The 27,218-nt window shown below is 37.8% G+C and overlaps 1 protein-coding gene across 2 annotated transcripts in view; it reads right to left on the bottom strand.

The window, feature by feature from the left end:
* PPP2R2C (protein phosphatase 2 regulatory subunit Bgamma) overlaps positions 1-27,218 on the bottom strand; it is a 138,483-nt gene that overhangs the window by 102,271 nt on the left and 8,994 nt on the right. Inside the window, exon 2 of one of the 2 annotated variants that reach the window (XM_057365246.1) lies at positions 17,203-17,289. The exons of the other annotated variant lie outside the window; for it this stretch is intronic. Within the exon in view, the coding sequence (XP_057221229.1) occupies positions 17,203-17,289 (87 nt within the window). The remainder of the gene's footprint in view (positions 1-17,202; positions 17,290-27,218) is intronic. 2 annotated transcript variants of the gene reach the window in all.

Here is a 27,218-nt window from a genome sequence, read left to right on the forward strand (position 1 = left end):
CAAGCTCTGGTTGTGTATTTACACCTGAAAGATGTATGCTCCAAGTACTGATTTAGGATACTCAGAACAACAGTAACATAGCTCCTGTTTATAAAAGCAAATGCCCYCAAGCAATGAATATTGGATTCCCATGATCAAAGTTCTCCTGTCAATGTCACAGGATTTTGTGTTATTTTTTCTAGACAAACAGATCAGATGAACAATTAACCATAATTTCAAAAAGTCAACCACAGCCCTTCAAGGGTAAGAACTCTTCCTGCAAGTTTGCTTTTGGAAAGGTCATYTAATTGTGCTCAGATCTGGGGGATTATGATGAATGCTACAGTCCTCCTGCACAGTAATACAGAAACATGTTTGTATAAAGCAATTGACCAAAGGCCACTGTGCACTGTCTAGAAACAAAACATTTTTACCTGGGCTTTATGCCTACATATGTGGAGAAAAAATAATTTGTACCCAGCATGCCTGCCTACTTCTACATCTACTTTGATACAGCTGTGGCACAATGTAATGTGTTCACTTATCTGTAAACAGAAAYGTGTGTCCTTATGAAAAATCCATTAAGTGTCTCATTTGGTCTTATGCTGATTAACTAAATTAAGTCTGTATGCCTTTATCAAAACCTGTAGGTGTAGAAAGTACTAAATTTCAAGACAGTGCATAAGGGTTGATYACTAAAATTAAGTATAAGCACTGAAAAACACGAACATTTCAGTTCAAGATTACCAAGACAGTAAGTGGAACCAAAGTATTTGGTGCACAGTTAGAAAATTACTATTATTATTCCTACTGAGGAAACTGAGATGAAAAGAAGATAAACAGAAGAAAACCTGAGTCTGAATTATTATTTTATATACATTCCATTGTGAAACAAATTAATTGTTCATTTTTACATGCTTGCTGTCTCTTCCCACTTGGTATCTGTACCAATATTGCTTTTAATAGCATTTCACTCATAGCTGAGCCTTTGGGGGATGGGGGCAGGTGCTGTTAGTAGATACAAAGCCCCCTGTTGTCCTGTTCCTTGGCTGTGAAAACTTTTAATTAAAAACTTAAAGCAAAATGATGCAACAGGACTGAAATCTAGAGCTGTTCAAATGTAATCACAGCAATGGAGTAACCACAGAGGTGGAATTCTTAGTGAAGAATTGCTTCACGCTTGGCTATGGGCTTACCCGTTATGTATCAGAGAGAAAAACCTGAAATGTTTCAAGTCAACCCTTCCACAAASGAAAAATTCCATAGTAGAGAAACAGAAAAGGAGGTCGTATGAGCAACGTGGTTTTAAAACAGAATGCAGCAACAAGATCAATATTTTTAAATCACAGAGCATTTGAAACATAAATTACAGGACACCTTTGGTGACGTAGTTTCATTTTTCAGAAGCTTCTTGATCATCTTGCTCATTCAAATTTTTCTGCTACTAACATCATACAGTACATCCCGTTTCAACCACCAAAACAAGGAATAAAGCCAGATGTGACCAAACCAYCATTTGGTACTATCATCTGGTCCTTGATGAAACTGCTATCATGAGAGGAAAAAAAACCCAATGAACATTAAGTCATTAATGTTATTTAATGTCATTTAATGTTAACTTAAGTCTCAGGGAAGATACTTCTGGTGTTGAGGGAACACGACACAGAAGGAGGCTCAGGAAGAGGCTCAGCAAGACCAGTTGTTCACAACTTCTGCCTGAGTGAGGTTCACAGAWCTCATGTCAGAGCAAGGCAGTGGGTGGCATAAAGATGAAGTCAGGAATGCACAAGTACTTGCATGATTTATATTTTTTCTCTCAGAGTGGTTWAAAAAGCCTCACTGCTGTTTTAACCCATGCCAAGGAGTTCTGTTCCCAGGCAGATGTGCCACCAGAAGAGCAATAGATAATTGCTGTCATTAGTTGCCTTCTTCAGAGCAGAGCCCGGCTCCAAGTGCTGTACAGTGGGGTGCACAGAAATTTCATCTGCATCCAAGAAAGCCCAATCAAATGTAAATGACTGCAGTCCCTTGATCTTTCTGAAATGATGTGGTTTGCYCTCCGGCTGCAGATATTGGATTTTGCAGCGTTAATCCCCACTAATGTAACGTAATACTACCACTGGAGTRCGTGTACATTTTGATAACAACATATGAAGAAGCACAAATTGTGTTACAAAAATTCATGATAAGAATATTTATATTTRCACACTTTAAATCTTCAGGGAACTTGACAAGTTTAATTCTTCAATTAAAGTCAGAAAGACCACAGTTTTCCAGTTTCACATCAAGTGCTGAGATAACAAACATGCCAGAATTAAAAGGCAGAGGGAAGACTCAAGTCACAGAATCTTTGAATGGTACAGATTTAACKAGACCTTGAAGATCATCTAGTTCCAACCAAGTGCCATGGCCAGGGACACTTCCACTACACCAGGTTGCTCAGGGCCCCATCCCTCTTTGAATGCCTCCAGGGATAAGGCAACCAAAACTTCAGGGACAACCTRGTTAAGTGTCTCACCACCCCCACAGAGAAGAATTTCTTTCTAACATTYAATCTAAACCCTCCCTCTTTCATTTTAAGGCCATTACCTCTTGTCCTGTCAMTATATACCCTTGCTAGAAGTCCCTCCCCAGCCTCTTTGCAGCCGCCTCTGAGTACTGGACGGACACAAGGTCACCCCTAAGCCTTCTTTCTTCCAGGCTGAACAATCTCAATTTTCTGAACTTTTCCTCACAGGASAGGTTCTCCAGCCCTCTGATCATCTTTGGGTGCCTAAGTCAGCTAGCACRCTTCTCTGCTAACCCAAAGACCACAGCAGTCTCAAACACATCTTGTGGGTGCACGTTTTCAAACAAAATTTTTCACAACAGGTTCTTACATAAGCCCAAACTTGTAGGCTGCAGCTAGAGAGACATTCCTGATCTGGACATTGTYAACTCTGCCCATAAATCTTGGAGGGTGGAGCTATATCTGGCTCTGAAAAGCCAGATATAATCTCAAAGTTTACCATCAAATGGATCTACAATGAATTATCAGTGATCTCTCTTTAGCAGTCCTGTATCTCTGTAGGCAGCCAACCTCACACAAGCAGTCCTGCTAAGCAAGTTATTTTTGCTTTCTCTTCATTTCACTCATTTGTYGTAGGAATTTATTCAAAGTTAATGAATCAGTCCAAAATTCTTCATAAATATTTCAGTGTTTTTCAAAAAAAGAAATCTACATTTTAGAAATGGACATAAATCTTGTATTCAGTCAGGCATGACCATGCTTGCRTTGTCCTGCAGTAATACACTAAAAACAAGCCTTCCTGACTACCAGACTTGATAATCATAATTCCTTCCTAACAAGGCTTTTGGTGAGACAGTTTTATTATTCAGAGAAGGTCTGAGCTGAATAGATTCACTATATTGCACCACAAAGCTGCATTTTTTTGAGATTTCTCCATATGGAAATCTCAATGAAGTCAAAAGGAAGTTTGTTATAGACATKGGTATTTTAAACACTGACAAAATCCTCACTTTTCAGTACATTAAAATAAGCTGCCACTCAAAATTTTGCAAAGTAAGGTCAAGTGCTAACAAAATTATTTGCCTGGAACAGGCATGAAAGAAGATCTGTATATTCTGATCCTGCAAAATACAGTTCAGGGAGGGGATAAACATCATTACCAACAGATTAATTTCACATTTCTCAAAAATATCCATTGAACTGTAAAGAGGAATGATTTGCAAGGTACTTTGTTTCCACACCTGTTTTCTTTAAAAAGGTTTATATTTCAAATCCCTACCTGTTTTACTCACCAAACTGTTCCACTGGTCCCATCACACAGCATTTTGCTTTCCAACTGCTTTTCTTTACATACATATTGTGACCACTGTGAGAATGTAATTTCATGCACTAATGTGTAAAAGGGTTGGCAATTCAGCCATTGTTTTAGGAGAACAGAGTACCACAACATCTTTGACACACTACTCCCTCGTGGGCAGTGCTCTAAGGTACAATGTTGATTGTGCAAAACAAGAATTCCCATCAAGCTAAGACAATATTCTCTGTCACCTTAGAAAAATAATCTTGCAATCTGGCTCCTCTGCAAACAGCAAGAAACAGTAACCATGACATGCAGAAACAGTAAAGACCAAGCTAGTATTTTTTAAAGCCACCTGATGATGTTGATTGTGATCTGAAAACATGCACTACATATTATGGTTTCTGTTCCAGGCATTCTAATTCAATAACAGGGCAAGGTATTATATCAGAAATGTATTCTTTAAAGATGTGAATAAGAAGCCAATTTCTCCAACTTGAGATTTATTATGTAGTCARTAGGAATCTGCGTATTGCTGCAAAGATTCATCAGACTGAATTTGACATTTACACAAATTGATTTTTGCACACAGTTAAGCTCTACTACTGTTACCAACACAAAACACACCTTAAAAGCAAAATCCATGACAACCCACAAAGAACATCATAAAAACACCCCCAGAACATACCTCCTTGAAAAGGGGATTTTCAGCTCAGTCTAAATATAGTTTTCAGTTTTAAAAGATCATGTGTTTCACATTAGAGACAATCCTAATAAAACAGTAGGATTTTTCTACTTCTAGAAGGACTGTTTCCAAAGAACAGAAGCTATATTTAATTTTGAAAACCCACATTCCTATTGCAATTGGCTATGACTCTAGAAGCTTATAGTAAAAAAAARGACTAACCAAGATATCGATCAAAACATAACTTGATGAAAGCTGTATGGGAAATCTGAATTTAAAAAATTAAGCCATAGCAAGAAAGAAAAGTGAAATTAAAACCCCCACCTTCTTTATTACTATAATAGTTTTACTTCATAGTTTGCAGCATAAAACCAATTTGCTTTCCTAAAGTTTTAGATGAAGGTCTAAATGAAGCATGCAATACACACAGAGTATTTTCTCATTTGCTTTAACATTAATTTTCAAGACAATGCTGAAAAGCTATATTTATGCCCAGCTATAGTTTTTATAACCAACCAAGAGAAATTTAGTTTATATGCTAGAGCAACTGTGGAAATCAATTCTTAATCTATGACCTTGCTTACCACAGCTTGAAGCCTTGCAATAAATAAATGCCTTGAGCCACAAATAAGAAACATTTGGTGAATCAGAGACAAATCACACAAATCTATRTGTGTATATACAGTATTAGAAAGGTCATATAAAATACAATATAGGTTTTTTTCTTGCTCTAACRTAATAGTGCTTGAGAGGCAGGACCTGGTAATTGCCTGCATTAATATCCAGGTGGTGAACAGTCACAAGTACCTATTTTCTTTTCAAATTACAGTGTTCATCCTTTTAGAGGACTTCTTGTCCTTTTTTTTTAGTATGAAAAATGATAGAATGCTTCAAAATCTCTGAAAAATAGATATTTTCTTCATCCTAGCATATGCAAAGTCTTTCTCTAAAGCGCATTTAAGCTTCCTTGTGAAAATTGTGCAGCGTTTCATCATGAACAAGAGGAAAACAAATGCCAGAGCTCATGTGTTAACCTGCACTTAGTCACAATTGCCCTCTTTTATAAACTGAATCTCTCACATCCTCACCCCATATGTTATTATTTATTTCTCCCTGGAGTAYAAGCTAAAAGCAAAAAGAACCTATAGTATTGTCTCCTTATTAATATTTCAAAATCAAAAATCACCAAAAAACCCGGKAAACAAACCTGTACCTCCTTAAAAACACACCTTCCATTCTTGATTGACTGTAGATTTAAAAATCAAGTAGTACAACATTGTGCTAGTTCAGCTAATTTTCCTCTCTTGATTGTCTCCTTCCTGAAACACTGAAATTCAAATGTGACTGTGACTGACACTCCTTTGGAGATTAGCATGGCATTATTAGTTTGCACAGCAGGTCACCTAAGTAACTGCGGGAAAGGTTTCCCTTATTTTAACCCTAAAGGGTGTAATCAAATATGAAAAGAAAGAATTTGGAGACTCACAATTGCCCTTGAATTGGAATTGTACAGGGAAACCAAAGCAGAAAGAAGACTTCTTTCTTTAAATAAGAGTCACAGTCAAGGTGGGTCATTAGGTCCTTTCTAACATTACATTTTCACAGATCCTGTAACACTTGATATTCAGAAGAAAAGCTAGACTTACACTGAAATTATCTGGCTCATCCTACTTWGTTCTACCTAGGCACAGCCAACTAACACACACAAAACAACTCAGGAAACTTCTGAACTTCTGTCCTCAATGTATGGATTTATTCCAGTGTAAGGGCAACTTTTACCAAAATGATGTCAAGTACTTATTGGTCAGAACTGATTCCTGGAAACAGAGAAACCTTCCAGAGGAACACAGCTGTTTTCATTAAATTGGTTTGCATGTCACAGTTTAAAGGCAGTTTGCTCTAACTGGAGGAGAGTTGTCTGGTGTATCAATTTGCATCGGCAGAAACTATCTCCCCACTAACAAAACAACAAATTTACATTACAATGTGCAGCTGTTCATAACCAATGACCCCTAAAAACAAGTTAAGATTTAATATTTGTGAAACAAATCGAAGTATTCACTGATGGCTTTGTATCAGCATAAATGACTAATTACTTTAATCAGGAAACACAAAAGATAATGAACTTGATTTATTATAAACACAGGGGCTTGCTCTCTTATAAAAACGACTTGCTCTGCAGTTCAGGACACATATTGATTCATGGCACTACTTGTAATTCTCTTTTTTTTWAATTTAATAATGGGTGAAAAATGAATTAAATGTAAAAATATTGCCAGTATAATTTTACTCAATTCCACAGCAACATTCATACACTATGTATATCCCAGTATTTCACTAACAGTAAAAATRCAAAACTATTTTGAAAAACATGCAATGAGGAAAATATTCATTTGGTCAAGATTACAGAACGARTGAATATTTCTGGCTTTCTCCTACATGACCCCTCATAATTTAGTGATGCCAGGCATCTGTTGCTGAGACCAGCTGAACTCAATTCAAATCCGGTTTAGCTAGGAATAACTGAGAGTAATAAAAAAAATCTCTGAGGATAGATTATGAATCAATTATGGCTTAGAATTCCATGACACAGAGAGAGAGAGAGAGAGGAAGAGAGAGAGAGGGACCGAGTCTGCCTGGAGTCTGGTAGTAGACAAGAAAATAACATCTTTGCAGAAAAGCCACTTTGGAAAGCACTTTGCTCTGTCCTGACCCCTGCACCACCAGTTCTTTACCTCACTGGAGGGCCATTTGTGGACAGACAGAACATTTAAGGCATGTCAGGTCCCCATGACAAGGCTTATAGATTTATTGTATTACATCAAACTACACAACACAGTGACAAATTTCACTGTACATATCTTTTAAATTAAAACATTCATGTCAAACCTACTTACACTAGGATTAAAATGCTTAGGACTCCATCACCCATGTGAAGTCCTCTATGTTTCTCCAAAGAAGATGACTGCAATCAATWTTCTCTTTTTGCATATTTATGCTGCAGTTTTTTGAGGAACCCTTAGGTGCCTTTCTATATATTTTGCTGAAATGTTTTTCATAGCTCACTGGTAACCAGCAAAGTTCACTGGCTTATGTTAAGTTTTTTGGAGTAATCAGTGGAGTGCCAGAATATTCAAGGACACTGACACACAACTGYATGAGTGCAGTTCCTCAGCTATTTTAGAGGTAATGATTGTTATTGCATCATTATTTGCAGAAAATAATGATGAAGGGCAACGTGAGAATATTTTCAACATGAAGAATGTTTTCAGAGACTGGAGGATCAGTTTGATCTACATTTAGCTCTGGAGCTCAGCTAAAACAAACCATATTCCTCAGGGCACTGCAACAAATGAATTACCATAAAATAAAGACACTTGGCAGCCAGGTTCCTATTACAGCTGCTTCTKGTGCCGACCAGCCACCATGACCTCATGTTCCCCCTGATTTAATATATCCTCACACTGTCTCTTTCTTGTCTCATCGTTAACACCACATTCCTCTGGGCAGAAACCACCTCCTTGAGTGTTTACAGAGCCAGCTGTACTATGACTCACTGCTATCACAATTTAAACAGCAAGAAAGGTATGCAGCTGATCCTGATTTACTGCAGAGTTGAACAACAAATTGAATTAAATCTCTACACCATCAAAGTCCATGGAAATTTTTATTCTTGAGGTTAGGGTTTTTCATATTGTCACATCATGGTTATCTTCTCTCTACAAACCTTTTTCAACAAAAAGAAACTTTATTCACCCATCMAGTCGGATACCTTGCAATTATTGCCACAATCACATATACTGTGAGTAAGAGTATTATTTTCACTGGCATTTCTGTCAAATAATCTCTTTTTTACCTCCAGCACTTCTTCCAAGCCTGGTAGCAGAGAGAGGAAGTCCCAGAAATCAGACTGGAATTCTGCAGTGGGAAAGAGATCCATCACAAGATGGAAAGATATCCATAAGATTGCTAAAAGGTGTCTGCTTTGATCCATGAGGGGCACACAGGGGACTGACCTCTGCTGTATTCTGGAAGCACTCACTGATGACCAGATACCAAACCCCACTTCAGCAAAGCTGCTGCAATAATTACAGTAGAGATCAGTGTGTATGGGATACACACCAATGTAAGACAGAATCTCATCAGGCTTTGTTAGCTATGACAGCCTGGGAGAAGTCTGGGAGATGCTTATCCAATGTCTACACTACAATCATGGTTGTCTGGAACTGCATACATAATTTTTAAGGAGCACTGATTAAGATGGTTTATTTTCTTTGCTGGATTTTTAACTTGCTTAAATGCCTTTCAAATAAAGGTGCCCTCATTCTAGAAAGTGAACCATCTGGAGTTTTTTTTTTTTAATCCACAGTATTGGAGGTCAGGCAGAGAACAAGTGTTCAGGGGAGGATTTGGAACAGCTAAAAAGGAATATGAATTGAATGARAAATATTAATTGAAAAAGAATTAAAACAAAAGAGGAATTCTCATACACAAAATGAAGTTCCACTATTTTACAGAAAAATAAACTATTAATTATTAAATACATGTTATCTGGTCTAAGTTGGTGTTGGTTTTGGTTGGGGTARTTTTCTTCACAGTGGCTGGTGTGGGGCTGTGTTTTGGRTTYGTGCTAACACAGGGTTGATAACACAGAGATGTTTTTGTTGTTGCTGAGCAGGGCTCACACAGAGCCAAGGCCTCTTCTGCTTTTCCTACGGCCACRCTGGGGAGGGAGTCGGGGGTGAATGGGAGGRTGGGAGGAGACACAGCCAGGACAGGTGACCCAAAGTGACCAAAGGGAYATTCCAGATATGTGACATCATGMKCAGTACATAMAGTGGGGGGAAGAGGGAGAAAGGGGGRTGGACATTTGGAGTGGTAGCATTTGTCTTTCCAAGACCATGCTACATGTGATGGGCCCTGCTCTMCYGGAGATGGTGAGCACCTCCCTGCCCATGGGAAGTGAATTAATTCCTTGTTTTCTTTGCTTGTAAGYGTGGCTTTTGCCTTCCCTATTAAACCTTCTTTATCTCAACCCAGGAGTTTTCCAGCTTTTACCCTTCCAATTCTTTCCCTGATCCTGYTGGTGGGGGAGTGGGYGAGCAGCTGCCTGGGGSTTGGCTGCTGGAGGTGGTGAAACCACAACAGCTCTTTACAGAATTGTTATGGCAGTGAGAGTGGTGCTACAGAGCAACATTAACTGGCATCCTAAAGATCATCCCAACCTGCAAAACTGTTTTAATTGTGCTTTTTTCAGAAGAAAATGTTTTGAACCAAAACTTTACATTACATTAAAGCTTGTATTTAGAAGGTACTTCTGTTATTGCAGCATTAAGACTGGAAACTCACTCTCCCAGGCATTTATTTTGTGACAATCATTTAATTTCATATTTGGTTATGTTTGACAACTCTCATGGGGAGCTAAACAGTCTGCTCTGCCGCTACTATGATTTCTGAGACAAAAAATATGAAATAACTTTGAAAATGACAGATCAGGTTCACTGGCAGGCTTATTCTGCTGAGCTCAGCAAGAAGGAAAGGCTGCCTGGTATCAGTCACCCCTGGAGGCTATTCTGACTTGCACTTGCTGGCAAAAGTCCTTCAAGGACCATCTGCCAGCAAGAACAGCGGGGGGGAAATCATTCATGTGCACACTCAGGTACTGCCAAGTCCTTCCCAATTCTCAAAAACTTCAAACACTAGAAGGCACCACAAGGAACATTTAAGATGTCAGTATGCCAGTTTTTTCTTCTGTGGAATATTTAATATAGAAGCACTTCACCAGAAGAGACAAAGAAAGGCTACATAGAAAGAGGACAAGAAAACTGAACAGATAAAAGAATATGTCTTTTATGTTCAGAATATTAGGGCTGTGGTCACAGAACCATGGTCAACATTACCAAACACTACAGGATAACTACACTGAAAAGATGCATCTCAAAAGGCTTAGTGGAAAGGCAGGGGGGACACATCAAATATAACCAACAGATGTGCACACACACTAAGCTCATATCCTCAAAATTGCTGATACAGGTCTATTTATTTAACTTATTACTACAAAAGAACATAACAATCCCAGAGCATTCAAAATAGGAAATGCATAGCAGAGCCGCTTATGTCCCAATAACAAAACATTGTGCTTCCCACAATCAGATTTAAAGAGGCAGATTTAAAGAGAAAACATTTAAAATTAAATGTAAAGCCTTATCCTACTTTGAGAAAAAATCATATATTACCAATACACAGATACATACCTTTTACACATATGTACATAYATACATATTGCAAAGTAAGAGATTAATTGGCTTAGCCTGTCCTGTTATGTGTACTCATGCTCCCAGTTTTATTTTTCTGTAAATGCATCTTTGAAGGCATCAGTTTGTGTAGAAGGGCAACAGCTGTTCAGCTCTTGGCACGATTAGGATTTTCTCCCTCTATGGTACTGGACAGAGTATAGGGCTCATAAAAAAGCACACAACCTATAATTTTACTATTACAGCCTTCTCTTCCAACCATGCATCTCTGTTTCTATCCCATTATTCATCACATACTTTTAAGTGGCATATAACATTTAGATTATACTTGGTCTTAGACACAGCCCATGGAAACCTTCACTTGAAATTACTAATACTGACTCCAATGAAATGTTTGGTTTCATACCACAGTGCTCTCTGCCCTCTAGCACAGTATTGGATCTTTTATAAGAGTGGGCAACATTAGAGGTTTTTCCCTATGATCAAATGTTCAGTTTAGATTTTATGTTTACTCGGTGCATGGAAAGAAAGAAAAGGCATGCTTGGCTGTCCAGATGAAGCTCAGTGTAACTGGTGACACGCTGTCTGTAGACGATGTAAAACAAGTTCCTGYTCTGCAAGGAAAATTCTAAGCAAACCTGTAAGCCCCAGTGAGGTGACAAGTAGATCTGCTTGCTGACACCATATATAAATCTCTCCAGGATGGGAGAGGCTTTAGTTTTGTTTTACAGTAGCTTTTGTTGAATCGTTTGTATCAGCCACTCCTCCACTCCTATTTGTTTGTATCAGTCACTCCTCCACTCCCATTTCCATGTAGTTCTACAGCCAACTGCCTGAAACATCAGTTCAGCTGTTTCTTTCACACATTGATACTACAAAACTGATCCTGTGAAGAGAGAAGACTTTTTCTGTATCTAACATCAACACAGTAGCATTTTCTTAATTCATGGCCTGTTCCAGTGAGTGAAGTCAATGGCAGGATCAATGTATRGAATAGATCTCTACGACACAGCCTCATCTCTAAGCAGAGCCCCAGCACACAGACTCTATATAAYCAAGTTAACAGCATAAGCAAAAGAGAATAAATATTAGGAAGAAAAATACCATCATTAGGAAAGTACTAGAAARTAATGATCTCTATCAGTGGGAAACCAGCAGCATCACAGATAAAAAAAACTGTATTACTTGCAAGCAAGGCTCAAATCAATTCTCTTCCCACCTTCCATCACTTTGTGAAGTGCTCAGCTCAAAACCAGCATGAGATATGCTCAGAACTTGTGTCAGATTCCAGTCCAAGATACAAGAAAACACAGACTTGCAACATACCCAGCAACAGAGATTACCCCAAGCAGGAAATCCCTATGCACTTACTAAGAGGTTCAAGGGTGGAAGCAGTAAGTTCACGGTGCACTTGTCACAGTCACTGCACTGCCAGCTGTAAAATCAGGAGAGGTGAAGTACACAGGCCAGAACATCAGTTTTCCTCTGCACAAGCATTTAGCCAAGAGGATATTTTATGGAGAGGGAGATGCAGAAGAAAGCAGGGGAAGGGAAGGAAGAAGCAGCTCGAGCATTAATCTAGCAGCATCACCCTACAGGGTCCCCAAAGGTTTTCCAGTGTCCTCTGCTCCATCAGGGACAGCAGAACCCATCTGCCACCAGGCACGAGTGCAGCAGGAGATGATATTGAACCAATTGCTTCCAAATAGACCTTCAAACTATTCCCAACCACTCAGAACTGGGCAGCCAAGCCTCAATTTAAAACAAACAAAACAAAAGAAAAAGAAAAAAAAACCAACCCAAAATCCTAAGAGAAACACAACCCTAAATCCTATTTACAATTAAAATTTCCTTTCYGATTCCACATCAAATCTTTTGAATGCTTTTTCATGGTTCTGGAGGTTAAAGAATACTGTCCCATTGTGCTCTACCTGACACAAATAGGCAGCCTTCACTCCAGCACTCTTACAAAATTAAGTAAACTAGCACAGAGACTCCTTTTTCACTCCTTTTTCATAACGTCAGTGTCAACACTACTAAAAAAATAATTCTCAGAATTAAAAAAAAAAGCAAAGAACAATAAAAACATTTGCTATTCAGAATAAATGTAATTCTAAAGTTATCTCCACTGATTCCATCCTAGAGCACAAACAGGGCATTCCTCTCCCAAACTGGTCACAAACTGCCACAATACATTTTTTCATTCTCTCCTACTTAATTATCAAATTAAGTTTTTTTTTTTTCTTACGATAAATCACAGAGCAATATAAATAGCACAAGGTCATTCAGCACTTAACCACAGATAGGATCTGATAGACTGTTACAGCAAAATCTCTAAATTCCATSTAACAACTCAGCTTGTGAGTTCAAATCAGTTTCCTGGGATTTTAATCACTAGGACTTTTAAAATTACAGTTTAATAAAATTAAGAGATTGATTAAAATTTAAGTGCTTTTTAAGATGCATCTGTCCTTTAAAACAAATTAAGTTTGCTTTTTTTCCTGAAGCATATTCTTAAGTATTTTTYAAAAAAGAACACATTTCCTAATTTGCTTCATCTCCCTATAAGAGCCTAGAGTATTTGATCAAGCAAAAGAAAATCTACAAAAATCCACAGCCTCCTGGCACAACAACCATTAAAGTGAAGGAGAAATTCACTATCAACTCCAAATGCAGAGCAGATGAGCCTAAGAAAGAAACTGCAAACAGTATTTAAGTGCAAGCAAACCTTCCTTTTGCCCCAGAAAGTCTCATGGTTCTAGGGKCTCAGTATTTATTCTGCTAATTTTTCATTTGCTATACACTAAAATAAAAAAAAATTATAGAAATTTTTATTTCATCAACCTCAATACTCTTGAGCTGTTAGATCTCATCAGTCTTCCTAGGAATTGAAGAACTACAAAATAAAAAAAAAAAAAAAACAGTTCTCATGGGGGTTTGTAGTTGATCTGATAGTTTGATTTTGTGAAAACTCAGCTCATTTGTGAGTCAGGATTTTATGGAACACAGAGGATGATGGTTGCCTGTGTTGTCATGATAATCAAATTCTCATTAGGCTCCTGAAAGAGGATTTACATTCTGTATCACCTTTTCATTTTTTGTCTCTCTGTCTCATCCTGTGTATGCAGCACTTTTTTAGTTGAACTATCTTCAACATCTGAGTTCAAATAACTCTGTTGCAAGATTAAAGGTGACACTCAAAAGCAATTTCAATAGGYCTTTATTTTCTAGGCAGTCAAAAGAAAATAATTAAATGTGTGAAATGTTATAGTGGGACTTGGGGGACTATTTGCTTGTTTTCTCCTTGCACAGAGTCTACTGTAAATCTTTTTTGGTGATACTTTTGCATCACCAAAATATCCAGGGATGGGTTGGCTTTATGGGTGCATAGAAAAAATGTATTCCCTGCCCTGTAAAAGTTCACAATGTTGGCAATGGTTCTGCAGCAAGTTCCATCTGTGGCAACACTTAAACCTTTTACAGATGCCGTGTTATTGCCGTAGAACACCAACCAAACTTAGAAACAAGCATTTTTCATAGACTCTGTTACAGAACTGTTGATTGATCACAAACTGCTGGACTGAAACTGTGAACCTAAGGACTAATGCAGGGTAAAAACTTAGTCCCTCATGAAAACCAGAGAGACGAGTGAGAAATTCCTTCCTACAATCCCAATAATTCTAAACAGTAACATGACAGAAGCCTGGGATAACTGTGTGATAAGTCTGTGAAATCAGTTGTGCAGCCTTAAGAGTTGAGCAATGAGATTTCATTTCCAGTAGCTTTGGTACTCTAGCTCCCCTTTACTTACAGATGCCAGCAGCATGAAGTTTTGATTAGAAGGCATTTCCTTCTGCTGTATCTCAGAAATTTGTTTTTAAGTTCATTGCTGACACATGAAACATTTCTAAGTGCCTCAAACAAACACTTCCTTTTGAATAATCAAATATCACACAGTTCCTTCCAGATCATCCCACTCAGACCAATGYACTCCATCCAAGCTCCAAACCTGCTTTTCAAGACATATCTCCAGAAGACTGGGAATAAGCAAAGGCACTTCTGGATCACAGATAAACACAGATCAAAAAAGGAACAACATTTAGCATGGGGGTTTCCCAACTGTGCAAAGACCACACATTATTCAACGTGAACCTAAAGYGTTTCTTATTTCTTGTTTGCAACCTCTGTCTCTGTCACTTGATCCAAAATTCTGACTATGTCCCTTAAACTGTTATCTAATACTTGGTGAAAAAAAATGAGTTTGCAAATTGAGCCTGAAGCCTCAAACCAATTTACTGCATCTACAGGAAAGATACTTATATACCCCTTGAAAAACAGGTTTAACTTCCTCCAGTCCCTGGGCAGAAGCTCTGAGAGGCTTTAAAATCACTAGAATATAACTGGAGGTAAAGACAAGTTGATAAAGTGGAAACGCTTAAGATAGGGATCTATAATGATGAACATAATGCCAAAGCCTCTTCTCATGTAAGCAATCACAGTGGAAACAACAGATTTGTGTAGGTTAGGACTCTAGGATCAAGGATGTGAGGATTATCCTGCCCTGGGATGCTCTAGGTCATACGCTGGTTTACAAATGTGCTCCTTTAGATCACCACTATTCAGTGCAAATATGYAGAAAAAAAAAAATCAGACTCTGTATTAATTAGTATTCACAGAAAGCAGATGCAGAGACAGGAAGATGAATGTGGTATGAATAAATATTGTGTGAAGAAAACAGTCTGTATGGCCATTCTTTTTGTRTTTGTACTGACAATGATTTAACTGTATTTTTGTAATTGAATTTAAAATAAAGTCTATTATAAAAAAAAGATTTAATTGTGACAAGAGATATAATTATCTTCAAAGGTTTACATGGCAGAGAGGGAGGTTTGAGCTGAAATTCTGGGTTTCAGGTGTGTGGGAGGCCAACTCTGGACCTCTCTACAGCTTTTTCGGCATCATGAAGAGATTAGCAATCTGCACTGCATTCAAAAGAGCTGGAAAAAAATCAAAGCCACATGATTTATTGGCACCATATAAACATTAAGTAAGGTGACTTATTAGCAAATATCCTAATGCCATGTATTGTCATGACAAGGATCCTCAAACTCTTCTCCACTTCATGGATCAGTCTCAAATGACTTTAAGGACTTTGTCATTAATTTTAATTATGAAACAAAGCCCATATCCCCTGCTACCTGACAATTTTTTTAAAAAAATTTAAAAGTCAGGAACTGTTTCAGCTGTATATGGAATGAATACTATTCTGATTTGTATCCTTTAAAGTAAAAAAATTAAGAAATCCCTTCAGCAAGTCTATTTTGACTAGGAAAATTAACTCTTCTTGCTCTATGATCTTGTGGAAACAGACAGGAATAATGCTAAATTCATACAATAATTGAATTTTACTATGGTCTCTTGTTATCATACCTGTTTACAAACAGCCATAGAAACAAAGTCAAATAGACTTAAGGGCCTCAACCACAAAGAACAATCAAGGCATTGCAAATCCTTCACACAGCATTTGAAACTAGGAAAGTAATTCACCATGACCTAGCAGCCTTGCTAAGCCTTTGTTTCCCATTTTCTTAGATTTATTTCTGTATTTAAGAGATGTAAATTTGGCTGAAAACAAAATACTTCTCACTATATTTGATGTATGTAGTACTTAAATAACCACAGAAAAGTATATGAGAATTCATTTGCCAAACTGGTAAGCACTCATTGAAAACTTCCACCAGTCATCATTAATTCCTCCCACATAATTTATCACATATTTCTGATTTGGATGATGACTATCTATTGTAACTACAATACATACTTTTTATTTTCATATAGTGTAGAAKGTTGCATGTCTAGCTTTAGATAGGCAGATCTCATTAATTGTAAAATAATCTAAAAAAGAACATTAGTTTACCAGCTTAATTGATGCTAATATCTAAATTACATAGTAATTATGAAAAGAGAAATGGTTAAGATATGGCTTTGCAACAGAAACCTAATCATTCATTTAGATGCTGGAAACCAACATACACTTTCTTATCAATTTCTGGTGCATTTCAAAGCATGCCTCCTGGTCTAGTGCCCCACAGCTCCTCTGGCACACACGGCTGCCACCACGAACTGCTTTTCTGTGCTGCATTTACAACCAGGCTGCATTCAGTCATTCACATGCCACTTTGTAGATGTGAACATAAAGCATTGACAAAGTCTTTAAAAACRAAACAGTGGAAAAAGAAAAAAAATGTACATGTGCCATTAACCACAAAGAAATATCAAAATGTCACAGCAGTCAAGCAGAATAACGCAACCTCAACGAATCCAGCCCACGCCACTTTATGATACATGAACTGATTATCTGTTAAGGACTGCTGGTTCACTCAAGACAAGGGGCCAGGCTCCATCCAGCAGCCTCTCCTGCAGGAACCACTGCCCTGCAGCAGTCTCTGCACAGACAGAGACTCTTCCACCCACTCACCTCCAGAAGTGACTTCTTCAGAACTGGGCTGAGGAACATTGTCAGGACAGTGTGGGGAAGCTTGCATTGCTGCCGCCCTTGCTATACCTGTCCTGTGGAGAAATAGAGGACTTAATTTCCAGGGCTGTCAGACAGCACCTTCCAYATTACAAGTTGAAGGAAAAATTAATTAATTTGAAAATGCCTGATTTGAGCGAGTGCATTTTGGGATATGGTGAAGAACCCCCAGTTCCTACTGAAGTATTTGGATTACTTTCAAATCTTCGTGGAGCTCCGTTTGTTTGCCCGGCCAGCAAGCTGGATTCCTTGGTTCATGAGCTGATGGTGCTCTTGCCAGTTACCTATGTAGCAAGCTGAGATATGGTCATTGAGAGCCAACGTAACAAGACAGCCCAAATTAAATTATTAAGGAAATCCCATTTAAAATAATCTCTCAACTCTGACATGAACAAATAACCATTGAATAGCTCTCCCCTCTACCTCCCTTTCAAAATGGCAATTTTCTGCTCTTTATAAATTTCCTTTACAGAAACCATTATTACATGGATTACCTGAGAGAAGAACTGCTATTTTCCTTCTCCTCTCCAACCCATTCCATAGAGGCATTTTATTTTASTTCCACAATAATCGATATAGGGTTACCACAAGAATGAATCCTAACAAAGATCTTTTTCCCTTTTTAAAGGAGAAAAGGAAACYTTCCACAGTTCTCATGGTTTCCAGCTGGGAAAACAGTTTGCAGCCACCAGTTTTTAGTATGTCACATTYAAATGATTTGTATATACCAAAGTGCAGTCCATTAGAGAGACAGAAACAAAAATAACTCTATCTGAAATACATGAATAAATCATTCTTTTGAGCATAGTGATGAATGCAATGTGTTACATTTTGCAAGTCAACTCTCCAAAGCCCTGCTAAAACAAGTTTTGCTTGTTGCAAAAGTGATCTYTGTATCTTTCAGGAGTACCATGATGTTTTTTTGTTGGAGGAAATGTCAAGTTTAGACACTGAGGAATGGAAACTAATGACCACAACCATTTTATTCTGGTATGAGTGTGCACTGAATACTGATGTCCACAGGCAGGAACAATTTCCAATAATTAATTGGAAAAATATCAGACTTCATTGCATTTGCTTAACTTTGGTCAACAGTAATGTTAATCTTGCAAGTGAGCTGAGAGACAAGACAAAGCCTGTACTTGTGGGGTTTATATATAATTCAGAGCTGCTAAAAAGCATGGAAAGCAAGACAAGAAAAACGTGATTGCAATATGGCAGAGCAACTCCACTAAGGGGGAAAAAAAAAGCCCTAATCCAAATCCTTCCCTCCCCCCCCAACTTGTATTGGATCAATTACTGCAACTGAAGAGTAAACGTAGGGGTAAATAGAATTGGTCACTTCTTATTTGGGCAAAACAGACTCATGCATCACTCACATCCTTAACAAAGATGCCAGACAGCCTGTTTTCTTCCTTTTTAAAAAAAAAATTTGCAACTGCATACTGTTTTTCTCTGAAGTTACCAGTTTCCAAGATACCAACCCCTTCAGAGCAATGAAATAGTTTGTCTGTGAATATCTGCTGATTGGAGAATAATTATAGCTGTCTATCAACTATGACTATAAACAGATTTTGGCCAAAATATCTGAAAGAAATCTCCAAGAGAAATAACAATTGGTCACATACATAATACCATATTCAACAAATCCAGTATATTCAAATGASACACAGCAGGCTGGCTCAAATAAATAGGACTGATTAATTGTGTTCTGGGCAATACAGATCAGTGTGCTGTTCACCTTCTAAGACAATGATTATTCTCAGCATTAACAGGAATTTAAGTAAATCTGCTCCTTTTCTTTGTGTGACAAAAAAAAAGAGCATCAGAAAGAAGCAAAATGAAAAGAACCTGACACTCTTAGGTTTTATGTGCTGCCTAAAGCCCTCTCAGAGTGATCAAAAAGCTGTCCCCAAAAGGCCATGACACATGGATAATCTACATATTACAGTAAYGATGCATTGATAGTACTGATCAGATCTCCAAAGAACTGAAATACTTTGAAATATTTGGCAGAAGATATTAGAATATGTTCTATTTATAATTGAAAGGACTAGGACTTCTAATACATTGAYGTACACTGAAATGCAAACTGGTAAATGCTAAAACTGGTGGGAAGGGGAACCCCTACAATTGAAAGCAAGAGCTGAAAAGGTCCCAGTGTGGATTTTTGTTTCTTTACTTTAGTAACCTACAAAGATATCCACGCTATGGCTTTCACACTTTGAGGGTACCATACATTTATTTCAAAAACAAGACATATATGCKCAAAAACAAACACCTTATGCATTAAATGCTTCAAAGAGCATTTCCTTTGCTCACMTCTTCCTGCTGGTTCTCTCTCCACAAATTATTATTCTCAAGCCTCCCCCACAGTCTACATTGACCTATGTACACCAAGCACTTCAAGAGGCATTTCAACCATATGGGGCATTTCTAATAGGTAGGATCACTTTCCCTGTCTGGAAGAGTAATTCATGGAATAAAAAAAGAAAACCACTTTGTCTCAGGAGGAAGATACAGTCCAGAGATAAGTCCAATTCAAACAAAAAGCTCTTCCACAACAGAAAGCACATGCTATTTTTATAATGATTGTACATCCTACCACCATATCCAACCTAGAATACTTTGTTTAAGTAGTATGTAGGACCTCTTGTGTATATAAGGACTCGGATATAACCCCAKACTCAGTTATCAACTCTGCCAGAAAATTTCCTGTGGTTTTTTTTTTACAGAAATTATTGTTTTTTCTGCCATTCATCTTCCCTTTGAAAAATTAAGACAATCCAGCTCTCAGTCTCCATGACTGGAAAAAGAAATGGTGAGAAATACATTGTGTGGGCCTTTAGATGAATGAATCCATGCATCTATGGCTGCACCAGTGGATTCCCAAGTGACATTCAGGTGCTGCTGGAGCATAACTTTTCCCATTCCCTGTAGGTGTGACAGGGCTGGAGCCCCACCTGGGTCTCTCCAACCAATGTACAGCTGGTGAAATAAAATAAAACTTTCCACACCTGACTGAATCATGTCAGTCATTGCTGTTACAGCAGAGCCCATACTTATATTCCCTCATCCAGAAATGATACTGCTGGTAGCTGAACTTTAATCGATAGTCTCCACAGAAAAAGGAATAATGGCAGATTCAATATACTRCATGCTATGGTTTAGCTAAGAACCTATGATTTCTGTTATGCAAGCTAAAAAGAATATTGATTTCTTTCAAGTCCACTGCACTAAGTATAATTTCCACTGTTGCTATTTGAAATATCAGATAAAAAATGYCATCTTTCTCACTAAGAAAAGAATCAACAAGTCTTTCTTGAAACAGAAATTCCTAAGGTTATTTGGTATATTTCAACAATCTTGGCAGCTGGAGGTAGCCAAAAATGTACATTGATTCATGAAAAAAACATATAGAAATTTCACTGTGGTGCTAGCCAAGCTTAGGCTATGTTCACCGAGCAAAATTCTACAGTTGAAGTGGAAGAGCTCCAGACACCTGTCTGAAAAGCAACTGTCTGGAAAGTTGGTCACCTGTGGTCATTCTGGATTCTAGRCCAAGTATCAGCCAACAGTGGGGTCACATCAGCAAACCACACAMTGGCCCAACTCAAGGAAGAAAATGACAGAAGAAAGAAGGAAATCGGCTCCACTCACCCTGATGAGGCTACATGTGGAGCAGTGAGCAAGGGCTCAGTGCTCCTCCACAAGTGACTCAACCATATCATGATAAAGTTAACCATTTTTAAGACTGATTAAYTGAATTGAGTAATTCTGCACACGGCACACAATTTTTCTTCCAAAAAATGCAACCGTGATAATTGTTCTCCCATCATCTATTCCTTGATGGAGGGTTAATCTTTCAKGTTTGTCCTCAACCAAAGAACAAACTCTGGGGTGCTCTTAGCAGAAATCACCAGCTATAGGAAAACTCCTCATCAGCTTGTTTACCTAAATGTTCTGCACATAGCTCAAAAACCACTTTGCGTCATTCTAACACTGTGAACTTTATGGAACCTGTAAAAACATTATTTAGGGGGAAAATATGAACCTAAAAATTAGGTGACAAACCTTACAAACCCAAATGGGCAAGTGARGGGAAAGAATTACTGTTTTCTTACAATATACATTTTTTTAAGTTTTTGGTAGAGACAACCCTGAGAGTATCTGTAATACAGAAAAATTATTTGAGGGCTAAAACTATGTTACTGACATTTATGAAATATCCTGTAATTTTTTTCAGAGAGATTTAATTATACCTTTCATACTACTCATGCATTAAAAGATCTTGTGGTTAGCATTAATTTGAATTCTATTGCCACATAAATTAATACAACTTAGACACATTTATAAGCCCTTTAAATAACAAAGTGATGTGTCCAGGCAGCATATTCTTGAAAAGGAGAAACAGACATACAATTAAAACCTGAACTGCAATTACTTTGCATTTCTGAAAGTTAAAAAGTAGCCTGAAGCAAATTACCTCCTAGAGAAAATCTGGAGAGCAGTTTTGCTTCAAGCAAAGACTTAACAGTATTTAAAAGAAAACAATATGCAGCATGGGTAAATCATATAGCAGACAAAAGGGTCTAAGAAAAATATATGGGTTGTACTCAAATTAGTATAAATCTGAAYGCATTAAGCTCCTAAGGAAACTTGCAAAGATAGTATTAAGGTCACAGTATTCAACAGGATAATTTTGACCCTGATTTTAACCTTAACTTTAATAAATCATATTATGCATGARAATTTCCAAGTACATTTCCAACCTCATTATGCAAACGAACAAAAGGATAATTCTAAATAGCTATAGTAGCTACAGAGAGTCTGTTTTTTTGGTTAAAGGATAGCATATGGTTCACTGATGAACAGAATTGCAGTAAACCCAAATAAAATTAAAAAACCACATAATTTTAGCTCACAGAATTATTTGTGTGAAACAGAAATATTTGTGCAGAATGTACTTACATTTCCTGACAGTAGTAAGAAAATTTAAGCTTTGTAGATCCTAAGACTTCTGAATATGGTAGATGGAGTTCAGCCACATTTTCAACTTTACCTAAAGCCGTCCTAAAGTACAAAGCCAGCAATTGAATCTCTGAAGATTTAGCACACTTGAAACTTCTAGAAAGGTTTCTGGTGAGCACTGAGATAAACTCTTTAAAAAAAGYTCTTCCAGCATCTGGGGTTATGAACTACATCCCCACAGTATATACAATGTAGTACTGAAAACAAAAGTATCTAAGTTTACTGTACAAAGCAGTTAGAACAAATATATGTAGATATTTAGACGAACAGATGTATAGATGCAGAACAGATGTAGAGGGGAGGCACTGGAACAGGTTGCCCAGAGAAGCTGTGTATCCTCCTTGGAAGTATTCAAGGCMAGGTTGGATRGGGCTTTGAGCAACCTGGTCTAGTGGAAGGTGTCTTTAAGGTCCCTYCCAACCCGAGCYATTCTATGAGTCTATGAGATTAAAATTATGATTCAMAGCATAAACAAAATATGTGATTGGTATGTACATACATTTTTCTGGGCTTAAAATATATACATTGAGTACAGCCATGCAAAGCCATGCACCCTGATCCAATCCCACTCCGGCCAGTGGCAGGTTCTCAACAGGCTCCATTAGATGCTAAATCACAACAACACAAAGGCTGTTAACAGCCTGTCAGGATGTAAAAGATTACTTTGTTGCTGTTTGATAGAAACACGGACTAACAAACCTAAACAGCGCATTTCAGCTTTTTAAACCTACCAGAGTAAAAAAAAAAGTGAAATTGAATTTTCAAAAAATTCTATTATTTAGTCACCACYATTTCTACAGTAGGATGACATGAGAGACTGAAATGTTAATGGTGAGTGACTCAAACAATCAGTGAATAGGAGTGGGTGCTTTGCCAAGGCCAGGTTTGCAAGGTCACAGCCCAGGTGAAGAACGGGTGACCACCCTCCACCAGAGGCTACAAGCCAGAGTTTGAGTCAGATAAGARAAAAGGCAGATAAGAAGCAGACCCTGAAGAGGTGGGATAATGCTTTTTAATCACACCAATGTCCTCCCTTGATAACARGCTCAGTTGTACAACTTCTCCCTGGGGAAGGACCAGCACATTCACACATRGGCCTGAAGGTTTTCATCCCWTTGAACTTTTATTAACCCACTGCACTTTGTGTTTTGGGGGCTTCTCTCACTCCCAACTGATCAAGATGGAGTCYATCACTTCAAACAATGGACTTCAAATAACAACAATCAAGTCTCCTTGCTAGAKGGGTGGTGATATCTTTCCACTATCTACTCCTACCCTTTCTTTCTTATTCTTTATTTTCCTTATATATTTTCTGAAGTGGTATCTTTATTTTTTCATACTTTCTATTACTACAGATAGACAACAGCCAAAATACCTCTTTTCCATTGCAAGCACATTATTCTAATATAATCCCTATATAAATAGACATATATATATAAAAATACATAGATATAGATAAATATATATACACACGCATATGAACACCAGTCATTCACTATCATTTCACTCTAATCTGCTGCAAGAGATCTATTAACAAGAACCTCAGTCACCCTTGCCTTCAGGAGCGAGTCATTACAGTAAACTTAAAAAGAAAACATCATTAGCTTTTCCCTCATGACAATGTGATAAATCCTGACCCTGTTCTTCAACCAGGTCTGTTGATAGCAACATATTTATTTAACTGGGACTYTACCCAGGAAGGGTGCCAGGTCTGCCCGCAAACTCAGAAACTCCTTTTCAGTCAAATGGTGCAGAAGCAGAGACTCTTCAAATTTAAAAAAGACCTTCCCCCTGCACCTGAAGGTCATCTGCTRATCCATTAAACAAGTCCAAGATGATTTTGAGTCACATCTGTGTCCTTTAACGACAGTAAAAGAATGGTACTAAATGGCACTTCCAAGTCTTGCACTCACAAGATTCAATGGATACACGTACAGAGAGCAGAAAGAGCTTGGCAAAGAGTACCAAGTGAGTTGTGGTTTTGGCTGGATTTACTTTTGGTTTTTTCTGGTTTTTTGTTTTTTGTTTTTTTTTTTTTTTTTTTTTTTTTTTTTTTTTTTTTAATAAAGATTCCTGGAGCCTAAACAGTAACAAGTACCGCAGAAAAAAGCCAACTACCACTACAACCAAGTCAAGTGGCGAATGGAAAGGAACAACAGTAGTAAAGGAAGGAATTCTGTGTCCTTATTTCTCTCCCCAGCAGTGCTTGGATCTGCATATTCCTGATGTCTCTGAAGTCTGAGCAGGGAATATTACTTCCAGAGAGAAAAATGCTGAGAATTTAATGCTTTAGGGTCCTGCTTGAACAGAGATGGAACAGTTGCCTTCTGGCAGGAATTAAATCTGGTACAGAAATTTCACAAAAGGAATTAAAAGATGGTCTGGAAAGTGGCCAAAAGGAGATCAAAGGAACTTYAGCAGTATGAAGACACATACCAGAAACACATGAATAGGAACTTCAAGACAGACCATTAGGTTTAAGAATTAAGGTTACCCATCTGTTGCCTGGATAGAAGGCTGTGTGAACCAGGGGAAAATGCAAATTATTCCTGTGATATATTTAGTCCAAAAATATTCATGYTCTCTTATATAATTTTCAGTCTTGACCACATGTCAGATGTCTAGGAGAACAGATGCATTTTAAATTCGGCCCAAATTTTCAACCATAAGAACTGATCAACATGTCCTTCTTCCTGTTCTTCAAGTGTGTTATGTTTCTGGATCTGAGATTCAGACTAGGGAAAAAGACAATCTGATAGCCAGTCTGATRGCTATCTGTGAGTTAAAAATCTTAAATACAAATAAACTATAGTTCATGCCTTATATCCCATTTATTGCTGTAAATGCCTAATACAGGCATGAGTAATCAGTTATTTTACAGAAACAAAGCATCAAAAGTGGACAGTGTCTAAAGCAGCTAGCTTTGAAAGCAGGAATGGACCATCCATGGATATGATCTGGGTAGCCCCAGAGTTGAAAAGAAGAGCTCTGGGGATTCTGAGTTTTGGACTACCACTTTTAAGAACTATGACAATGGTGTTTTACTCCATTCTAATTTAGCCTGATGCACTACTATTGAACTCTGTTGATAAACTCTGCTCATGTTTCCATCAATAGATGCAGTTTTCAAAAAATAAAACTGGAAAAAGGAAAATCYTGCTGTGTGCCATCAGAAAGTTTCTCAGCAGGCCACAAAACAAGGAATAGAAAAAAAAAACAATGATTCAAAACTCAGAAGAACCACCAGTTACAAGCTAAAACATCAGACTTCAACAAATTCCTTGTCCAGGATATGTAAACTGATGAAGTTACTACTTTTATGCAAAAAAAACGATGCTCATGTTTGCTTGAACTGTGCAGCAGCTCTCCTAGTGCCAGGTTCTACCCATAATGGCATGTCCTAGTTAAAATGTTTAGGTGTCTCTTGCTGCCACATGCAGTCAAATCTCATCTARATACTTGTATTTATTTTATATTTTTATATTTATATTAGCACCAATTTTGGAGTCACAGCTTCTGGACTGCAGTGCAAAAGCACCAAAGACAAAAGCACAGGAGACTCCACTAAGCTCCTTTATTCCTTTCCCAAGTTCAATTATTTGGACTCTATTAGTGTGACAGAGTAGATCTGTACTCATATGCACAAACAAATTTCTTGACGAAGATTTTTGGATCAAAGGTGACTTAGCAAGCASTAAGGGCWTTGAAATAKTTGCAAAGTTTCAGRAAAGGAGACTGCYAGACTGAGTATATTTTAAAGAACACTRCATAAATTCAACTGCTAACAATAATATGACTGAGTTCAGTCACTAAAATGTAAAATATAGGAATAGCTTCCTGTGCTAACCTCAATATAACTACAWCCATCAGGTCTCATCTGTAATAACCAGGCTGGTGTTTGCTCTGTSGAGTCCAAATTGCTAATTCTTCCCATTTACAACAACTTCCTGGCTTTCAGGAACAAAAATAATTTTCTGTCTAAATATACTTACACTTAACAATCAGAAATGAATCCCTCTGCAAACAACTCTCCACACTGGCAATCGCCTTTGTTAGTAATTATTTATAGTGCAGAAGCATGAAAGCTTTCTGCTTTCTGATTTAACATTAGTACCATTACTACCATTTCCCAGGTACATCCAGGATAACTGTGAAATATTTTTTAGAATATATTATCTGTTTGTATTTCTTCCCTTCCTTCTATTCTGCATAAATATCACAGAAGCCCTATAACAAGTTGGTTTTGGAGGAGCAGAGCAATCAGCTTCACTGCTCTGCTGGTGCATACTGAGTGGGTCACAGGGAATGGGATCCTGGTGACAGATGGAAACTTGGCACTGGCAGAGGACAGCACTGCCCATGGCCACCCGTGCTCTCAGGARCAGGCAGGTGTGGTGGCTCCCTCCCTGCCAGCAAAGGAAAATATAAACCAGGCTGAGTTTGCTGACATCTTCTAAGTAAGTTGGTGGCCTAACAAGCACCTCTTTCCCTCTGCTCCGATACTTCCTCTGCGATGGGAGCGGCTCCAACAGCAGCTGGGAAGGAAAAATGGGCCTCCCAGGCTACAGATTCCTCTGGAGAATTGGCATTCTGCTGACAATAATGGCATCCATGTCAGCTTCAAACCAAACCTCCAATTTTAAATACCTTGGAATTAATTTGAAGGTATGAAAATGTAAAAGATATTGTCATTATAACAATCTAAACAAAAAAATGGGGAAAATCAACACAACACAGAGTTGTTTGTACTCTGCACAAATCACRTCCAGCAGTAATTTCTGCAGCACAGTTCAAAGTTAAGGCAACTAAAACCCTTCACTTGGACGTAGTGTGAATTCTTGCAGCTAGTAAATCTTGAAGTTTTAATATAATTGGCTGATTTGCAATATCATTACTGCTAACAGATGCAACTTACTTGTTTTAAAACT

Source organism: Malurus melanocephalus, unplaced genomic scaffold (genome assembly GCF_030028575.1).
Source record: "Malurus melanocephalus ecotype Western Australia unplaced genomic scaffold, MMel_1.1 scaffold_50, whole genome shotgun sequence".
NCBI lineage: Eukaryota > Metazoa > Chordata > Aves > Passeriformes > Maluridae > Malurus > Malurus melanocephalus.